The sequence below is a fragment of the Salvelinus sp. IW2-2015 genome, linkage group LG25 (genome assembly GCF_002910315.2).
Source record: "Salvelinus sp. IW2-2015 linkage group LG25, ASM291031v2, whole genome shotgun sequence".
Classification (NCBI taxonomy): domain Eukaryota; kingdom Metazoa; phylum Chordata; class Actinopteri; order Salmoniformes; family Salmonidae; genus Salvelinus; species Salvelinus sp. IW2-2015.
Window position 1 is genome coordinate 1,894,014 of NC_036865.1, and position 9,367 is coordinate 1,903,380.

The following is a 9,367-nucleotide window of genomic DNA, read 5'->3' on the forward strand; positions in this document are numbered from 1 at the left end:
GGGGCTATTATGTTTTATGTGAGGATGGTTTACCCAGTGCCTTCCCAAACCCTGAGCAAATGTGATAACACATTGTTTGCAAATGTCCTTGCTTTGTCTATTTTGGATGGCCTGCCAGCCCATCCACCGGCACCTTGGGGTGATGCAGGAGAATAAGAATACGACATGAGATAGATAGATTTACAAACAAAATTGAGACAGCTGTTTGTCGCAACACTGTCTTGCTGTTTTTCTCATAATATATAAAAAATAAAGTTATCAAGGTTATGACATTTATTTGCGTTAATACTTACTCTTTCTTCCAAACTGCTGTCCCTCTTCCACACTGTCAATCTCTGGAATCAATCATTCCCAACATAGGACCTTGGGGAAGAATGAAAAGATGAAAGTGAGTAGACCTTTCCAAGAAGGAATCTCTACCATATTCTTTACACTACTCTTTAATCTTTACAATACATGTGGTAAGTGTACATTTCTCTTTACATAAGTGAGGGAAGTGTACAATGCAAATAGCTTATATAGTTATGGTCATGACCCTAGGCTGAATATTTAGGAGCTGTTGGTCTTACATAATAGTTTGTGCCTGTTACATAAAAGAAAAACTAGAGTCGATTGACATACTGGTGAGTCAATCTAAGTTACATAACAAAAAATTGCCCATCAAAATCTGTCAGTTGAAGCGAGAGATGCATATCTGTTTTTTTGCATTGCATGCGTCTCAATCCACCGCATCCGCCAGTGTCGCACTTCCGCATCTGCGGTGAAAGGTGGCAGAGCTAGAGCGGTGTTTGTCAGACCATGAGACATCCCGAAAATTGGGCTTCTCATGAAAATGCCTGTAGCGTCCAAACAGTTTGATCTAAAATCTCGGTGGAAAGGGGAGATTCTCAAGAACATGATGGTGTTCTCCATTTTGCTCCACGACCCCCCACAAGTGTCAGGGGACTCGTCTGAAGTCAGTGCCGTCTGTTTGTAGCGTTCAAACCGTTTGGGCTACAAACAAATGTGACCCCACTGCGGAAATGGGAGATTCTCACAAACACGATGGTCGACAACCAGACGTGTCACAGGACTCATCTGAAGGTTACCGGTACCTGTTAAAAAAAATGAATGGAAGTATGAAGGTAGTTTTGTGCCTATCCCAACAAACGGGTTAAATATGTGTAAAATATTTATAGATATTTGTTGAGCTTTCTTGAATCTCTCAGACACTTAAAAGAGTCTTTTGCCATTATGAATGTGTTATTCATATAACACATTCATATAGTAGGAAATGCCAAATTCAATATTTTATCATTAAAAACAAATATATATTTTGTTTTGATACCTCTTTTTGGTCTTTTTGGTCTTTTTGGTGTGCATTGCATTACAGGAAGACCTCTCACCACACAATAGATTATGCTACACTGCTATGTCTCCAAAATGTGCACATGTAGAGCTACAAATCGTTGTTGACGCCCGCCAACGAGAGCTCCATGATGGGCTCCCTGTCCAAAAGCGTATGGCTATGTGTCTTACCTGAGAGAGAAGGGCGGTGCACCACTCACATCCAGCCAGATGAGGGCACCGTACATCGGAGCTCTGTTAACCATCAGGAGTCTCCAGGCCCTTTATGAGTGTCTCGTCAAGCCCCAGCCACACCTGGTCAAGCTCAACCCCCTAAAGCCCAAGCTTTAACCACAAGGTGCTGGCGTTGCTGAGAAATACAAAGCAATAATATCATAACAACCTGCAAAGCTTGTATGAAATACACAGAAAATGTTCAAATGCAATAGCTAAAGGATGTATGGATTAAAACGTCCGTTCGGCTGGCTGGGACATGGGCCGAATGAAGCGCAGATTGAGCAATGTCTGTTCTCCCCTCCAGAGATTGGACAGTTTGATGAACTGAGCTGGTGATCCTTCTTCTCTGTGCCTGGGGTGTCCATCAACGGGGCACAGATATCATCAGCCTGAGGAAGGAGCAGAATATCGAGGGAGAGTTACTGGGTGATAAGGGGTTTCCCTAGCCATGTGTGTCAAAAATATATTGGATGGGAATTATTGTGAAGAGACTATGTCATTGTAAGTCAAACACTTGTGCAATTAGAGAGATACAGCATAACACATGTATACATTCACTATGTTTATCTTCTGAGCTGCCTTGTGGAGATGGTTGAAGGCTCACTTGTCTGTGGCGTTCACATGGCATTACATTTTATCAGGAGGGCTGTAGAGGAGAGACAGAGAGAAGTGACAGAGGACAGAAGAGACAGGAGAGGAGTGACAGAGAGGAGAGGTGCGAGAAAGACAGAGAACATGATTTAAAATCCTAATGAGAAGACTGATGACATCCACGCTAATACATATGTAGACTTTCCACCAGGCCTCTTTCATCACACTGTGGGTGATGTTATTTTATGTGATGTAAGGTTTTCTGTAAGGCTTTGTAAATTAAACAATGCATACAATGCCTTCTAAAGCCTAATGACATCCAAGCTGTTACATAGGCCACACAATGTGTTTTGTAAGCATTGTCTATGTCTATGTAAAAATCTTATGGCAATCCATACAGCATGTGAAATGTCTTCAAAGGCCTAATGTAATATTTTTCATCTTCCTCCCGTATGAGGCTGCGTTGTGCAGGGAGATGAGGCCTCCTTTGAGGCCTCCTTAGACCTGAGCGTTGTCGTCAGCCCCGTGGTCCTGGATGTCCATGTCTCCTTCCTTCACCATGTTCAAAGACATGTTACCATCACTGTTCTTCTCGGTGGGGATACACACAGACAGATAGTCATTCAAATGTATGTGTCACGGCGGTTGAATGAAGTAGACCAAGGTGCAGCGTGGTGAGCGTACATATTCCTTTATTTAAGTGAATACGCCGACAAAACAATAAACACTACAAAACAAACCGTGAAGCTAAAGGCTATGTGCCATAAACACAGTCAACTTCCCACAAAGACAGGTTGGAAAAAGGGCTACCTAAGTATGGTTCTCAATCAGAGACAACAATAGACAGCTGTCCCTGATTGAGAGCCCTACCCGGCCAAAACATAGAAATACAAATAATAGAACATAGAATACCCACCCCAAATCACACACTGACCAAACCAAATAGAGACATAAAAAGGATCTCTAAGGTCAGGGCGGACTCCGGCCGCAAAACCTTAACCTATAGGGGAGGGTCTGGGTGGGCATCTATCCGCGGTGGCGGCTCAGGTGCGGGACGTAAACCCCGCTCCACCACTGGCTCACCCCGCTTTGGTGGCACCTCTGGTGCGGGGACCCTCGTCGCCGACCCCGGACTGGGGACCCTCGTTGCGGGCCCTGGACTGGGCGCCCTCGTTGCGGGCCCCGGACTTCCACTTTTGGACTTTAACAAGAGTCGTCACTAGTTACGACAGCCACAAAGTCATAATTATGGCTAAACCCCGCCGGCTGATACCCCAATACACACGGGAGGGGAGGAGTAGCGGAGCGAGTTCTAGGCCGTCTCTGCCCAGGGCACAAACGCAGCAGGTCCTGGCAATAAGACCTCAGAAACCCCGCCTATTTCTACCATTTAGTTTCAGGCGTTTCCTTTACGCCTGCTACGTTAGGTTATGAGGGAGCAGTGAGTGAACACCATAGAAGAAGACCAAAATATGAATACAAAGATGGAAAAGGCCTATGGCTCCCCCTGTCTCCTAAAGTGGGAATGCACCACATCTGTACTATATTTGACGCATGCTAAGACAAAAAATAAACATATTACAATATGGAGAAATGATCGTACTCTCTACTTTTGTTAGATGTTCTAAGTCAAGAGAGTAATGAAGTTCAAGTTCAATTCGTCCATTTGCCACACAGAGGAAGAATGTACAGTGGTTTGTTGGATATGTACAGTAACATAGAAATATGTAAATACACGACAGTATATATGAGAATATATAGTTGAACAAAGATTATTATACACCAAAGTCATCATTCAGAATGATTTAAATATGGCTGTTAGAGTAGGGCAGGTAGGGGGCAGATGTTTGTGAGAGTGATTGAAGTCCAGTTTTGCAACTAACCTTTTACAAACCTGTTCCCGAGTCATGTTTTTCTCAGGACCAAACCAGTGTGCAACTCTATTGTCTGGGCCTAGAAAAGAGTCTGACTGGATTTGTATGACAATAGAATTCAATCTAAAGGGAGCATGAGGTTGACATGTGCTTAGTGTCATGGGGGCAGATATATAGAACAGTTTGTGCTGACATGATAACTCACCTGATTTTACTAACAATGCTCTGACCTTTTTTTCGGACACATAAAAGGCTCTGGGACGAGGACAGACCTGTCCTGTTGACCTACACAGTCATGATGGGTAAGGTAAGCAGAACATATCATTGTACAAAAAAAAAACATTACAAGACTGCCTTTCAAGTCTATCGCAATTCAAGTTCAGGTTTAGTCATAAGGGTTTTGTGTGAAATCATAATTGTTGTACGATCCCAGGAAAATTGTTGCCTGGTTCCAGATATGATTGTGCTGAGTACCCAACTCCTGTAGCAGTTGTTTGGCATGGCATTGACAATGACAATAGGTGTTAGTGAGTCAGCACATACAGATCTGGTACCAGGCTAGGAAAATAGTACTTGAGGGGTTCTCCTATCCTTTGTGCAATTCTCAAAAATACTTGCAATGTCAATTTTATGTGTAAATCCAAATAAAGAGGTGTTTTTCATCCAGAAAGAAGGTTCTAAGCTAGTTTGATGTAGAGATGTTTTTGTGCTTGTATTCCCATTACTTTAGAGGCTTTCATTCAAATCTAGAGATATGCTTCTGCCTGTATTCCCATTAACTTTAGAGGCTCTCTGTTCAGATCATCTTCTACGAGGGCAGGAACTTTGAGGGACGCCACTATGAGTGCAGTGGGGACTGCGCTGACATGCACTCCCACTTCTCCCGGTGTAACTCCATCCGGGTGGACAGTGGGTGCTGGGTGGCCTATGAGAAGTCGAACTATTCTGGGTACCAGTATATGCTGACAAGGGGGAAGTACCCCGACCACCACCGCTGGTCCGGCTTCAACGACTGCATCCGCTCCTGTCGCATCATCCCTGCTGTGAGAACAACTTCATCTTGACTGACATGACACGACATAGCACAAGCAAATGCTCTTGAATCTGTTATTCCTTCATAAACAGTTATGACAGCTGACACAAGTTAGACATAGGCAATTGACTTGACAAAAAACTTGTATTTGTGAGAGGTATTGACATGTTGAATGCACCGAGCTGTCTGTTTTGAACTCGAACACCCATGCGTACCCCACAAGACATGCCACCAGAGGTCTCTTCACAGTCCCCAAGTCCAGAACAGACTATGGGAGGCGCACAGTACTACATAGAGCCATGACTACATGAAACTCTATTCCACATCAAGTAACTCATGCCAGCAGTAAAAAACAGATAAAAATACACGTTATGGAACAGCGGGGACTGTGAAGCAACACAAACATAGACACATGCATACAAACATACGATAACATATGTACTATACACACATGTACACATTGATTCTGTGGTATACATATGTGGCAGTAGAGTAAAGGCCTGAGGGCACACAATTAATATATTGGGAAATCTTTTATGAATGTATTGTAATGTTTTCCAAATTGACTTAATTTTGCTGGACCCCAGGAAGAGTAGCTGCTGCCTTGGCATGGGGATGGGGATCCATAATAAATACAAATACAAACTATTATTTAGGAATGTTTGTACGAGGTATGCCTTGCCAATTGAAATTGGCCAAAACAACGATTTTGTTTGAATCAATACAGGCTTAAATGTGACTGTCAGATTGTTGTCAGATTCAGATTCAAGATTCCTATAAATGTACATCAGCTGTCATGACTGATTAGAACACCTTACATAATTGTTATGACAATATTGTGTGTACCTAGGGAGCCTTCATACTGAGTGTTCAGACCTAAAAGTCTGATATAGAAAACCATTATTTCAGTTCGGTAAAGTGAATCCATTTTCTCCTCGCGCAGTATAACGGAAACTACAGGATGAAGATCTTTGAGAGATCAGACTTCGGAGGCAAGATGATGGAGCTGAGCGACGACTGTCCCAACCTGCAGGACCGCTTCCACCTGAGAGACATCTCATCCTGCAATGTCATGGAGGGCTACTGGATCCTCCACGAGCACCCCAACTACAGGGGTCGTCAGTACTTCCTACGCCCTGGCGAGTACAACAAGCACAGCGACTGGGGCAGCATGAGCTCCACCAGTGGCTCAGTGCGTCGCGTCATAGAGCTGAAGCAAACCAACCAATAAAGCAGAGTCTCTAGATCTCTCTCCAGCCAGGCTAGATCTCTCTAAACGCCTGTAGAATTCTGTACAGGGGTTGACTAAATGAGCCAATCTCAACATATGGTTGGTGTCAGGGAATAAGGAGACTGTCCTTTAATAATTAGTATCACTGGATGATAATATGACTGGGCAGAAGTAAGAAAGCAGTGTCTTGGAATCCTGGTGTAGTTGTACAAAGAGCATTTAGAAGGCTTTCAACAAAACATCAAATGATGGAATTTCTTGTGGAAGAATGGTGTCATCCCTCAAATAGAGTTCCAGACACTTGTAGAATCTATGCCAAATGCGCATTGACGCCGTTCCGGCTCGTGGTGGCCCAATGCCCTATTAAGATAATTTATGTTGGTGTTTACTTTATTTTGTGAGTTACCTGTAGCTCTACTGTATAGTTACTGTAAAGGTACATTACATTTAAAATCAAAGAGGGATGTGCACATATCTCAACATTAGAATACTTTCTCTTTTTTTGTCTACAACATAAGGTCTGAAAACATCTGACAAACTTACATTTTGAAGTGAAATATCCCATTGAATTGGCCAGTGAGATGCTTTACCAATTGAAATAAATAAGACATACAGTAAGCTGTTTCCCACAATTGTCACGCCTGCTCCCGCTCCCCCTCCCTGGCACTCGAGGACGCCAGGCTGCCCATCATTACGCACACCTGTCACCATTATTACGCACATCAGAGCAATATTGGACTCCCCTGGACTCCTTCACTTGGTTGATTGCCCCCTCTATATCTGTCTGTTCCTCAGTTTACCCTGTGTCAGCATTAATGTCGTTATGTTTTTCATGTCCAGACACTGTCCTGTCCTGTTTCATGTCTGTTTATTAATTAAATATTCACTCTGTGTACTTGCTTCTCGTCTCCAAGTGTCTGTCCTTACAACAATTGACTGCAGAGAGAGAACATTTATCAGACTACCCTTCACTTTGAGGACTGGGTGTATGAATGAGTACATGATCGAATGTCAACAAAAGCTACAATCTGGGATTCGTTTTTCAGATAAATGGAAACTCTAAATGCAAGGACTGACAGTTCATGACATCCACAAGATAGTTGTACACATATGGTGAAGCTATACATTGTTTGTTTATGTTGTTGTTGTTTGTAAACAATGGAGTAATAATGTCGATAGCCTTTTTGATGCAGGCCTCAGAGTCGATGCAGACATGGCAGATGCCCTCACTGTGTCCCAGCACAGGGATGCCCTTGGCAGCTCTCTGAATGTCTCTGACCAGCTGGGACAACCCTCGAGGGATGATCAGGTCTATCATCTTATCTAGTCTACACAGGTCCTCCACATCCTAACGGGTATTCACCTTCAACACACACATTTTACTAACATACTTTATTACGATGCAAATGACGTCATAATCTCCTCAATCAAAGTTTGTACCGACAGATGTAGCCTATTGAATAGACTATCATTATATAATTCCTGTAGGTTTCCACTCCAACCCCAGTTGTAACTAATCTAATTCATTTTATAAACCAACTCATTATTAGAAACAGATGCGCTAGATTAGGGTTGGAATGAAAACCTACAGGATGGTAGCTCTCCAGGAACAAGGTTGGAGAGCCCTCTTATAGAATATGCATAAAATACATCCTCCAATTGCAATGTCTGTGTCAGGGTTGTGTGCAGCGAAGTAGCAGAGTCAAATGCAGGACACAGGTGTTGAGCGAAACACAAAACGTTTACTCAAAAATCACAGCAAAATTCCACAAAGGGAAAAATTACCAAAACATATAAGAAATAACAACAACCACTAAAGTAACAAACAATCACGGACAAAACAGAAATGAAAGCCAGAGGGTTAAATAGGGAACATAATAGGGGAATTGAAACCAGGTGTGTATAATACAGACAAAACAAAACGAAACAGAAAAATGGATCGGTGGTGACTAGAAAGCCGGTGACGTCGACCGCCGAACACCACCCGAACAAGGAGAAGGGCCGACTTCGGCGGAAGTCGTGACAGTCTGCCTATGCCCACACATATTGTCTCAAGAAAATGTTATATTGGTAATACGCTCAAACACCAATATATATATATTTTTATTACTATTCAGCTTCAACTAACCATCCTAAAATCTCATTAGAAATTAGGTGTTTTTGATGTGACAGTAACGTTATAGGCCTACTATGCTATGCTATTATATTCTGTTCGGTAAAATACAAATGAATCGTTATGTCATCTTGCGAGACATTGATTCAGCTTTGATCTAACTTTACTAAACGAGCACCACTGTGAGAAGTGATCGTCTTCTATTTGTAATGATAACAATAAGAGGAAGAAGAAGAAGTAGGACTATTAGGCGTAGGCAACAGATCTTGGTGAGTGTTATTTTAAACAATTGGAGCACTCTTCGTGGCTATAAAAGGACAGTGCCAGGATCGTGCAATAATGTGAAAGAAGTTGAACCAACTTGTGGTGCTGAAGGATAGCTTAATGATAGCTCAACCATTCAGCCAGTTTAGGAAAAAACAACAATTTGCATTGTAGTCTAACAGGCCTACGACTAAGTGGCCTATTGTAAATACAAATACATATACATTATGTATCATTGCACTGCTTGCGAAGAGAGCTTTAGTTGCGAGTAGGCATTTCATTGCGTTGTGTAGCTTACACTACGCTGTATCATAAATAAACGTTGCTTTGATTAGCTTGAACACATGGTTACAACATACCCTTTTACAAAATAAAAGAACACAGAGAGGTGAACTATCAATTCATATTCAATGTCCTCTTTTTTTTGTTTTTTTCCCCCTTCTACTAATAGGTGCCCTTCTTTGCGAGGCTTTGGATAACACCCCTGGTATTTGTGGTTGAATCTGTGTTTGAAATGTGTTACTTGACTGAAGGACCTTACAGATACAGTGCATTCGGAAAGTATTCAGACCACTTGACTTTTTCCACATTGTATTATGCTACAGCCTTATTCTAAAATGTATTTAAAAAATATTTTGCAGTTTTCCCTATTCTATTTATGTCCATGGTTTTGGCTAAATGACTCTATCATGGCATTT

At 42.2% G+C, this 9,367-nt stretch overlaps 1 protein-coding gene across 3 annotated transcripts; it reads left to right on the top strand.

Annotated features, from left to right (window-relative positions):
- The first annotated feature begins 4,250 nt into the window (after positions 1-4,250).
- Positions 4,251-7,192, top strand: LOC111951602 (gamma-crystallin S-1-like). 3 transcript variants are annotated; one of them, XM_023969772.2, is made up of 3 exons: positions 4,251-4,335; positions 4,829-5,071; positions 6,005-7,192. In XM_023969772.2, exons 1-3 carry the CDS (start codon positions 4,324-4,326, stop codon positions 6,290-6,292), a joined length of 543 nt encoding a protein of 180 aa, XP_023825540.1. In that variant the 5' UTR covers positions 4,251-4,323; the 3' UTR covers positions 6,293-7,192. The 3 variants fall into 3 exon arrangements, with proteins under 3 accessions (XP_023825540.1, XP_023825541.1, XP_023825539.1); XM_023969773.2 differs by having other exon boundaries at positions 4,263-4,330; XM_023969771.2 differs by having other exon boundaries at positions 4,312-4,335; positions 4,814-5,071.
- The last annotated feature ends 2,175 nt before the right edge of the window (positions 7,193-9,367 follow it).

Coding starts and splice junctions, on each gene's coding strand:
- LOC111951602 (XM_023969771.2), top strand. Junction 5,072..6,004: donor CCTGTCGCATCATCCCTGCT/GTGAGAACAACT, acceptor CTCCTCGCGCAG/TATAACGGAAACTACAGGAT.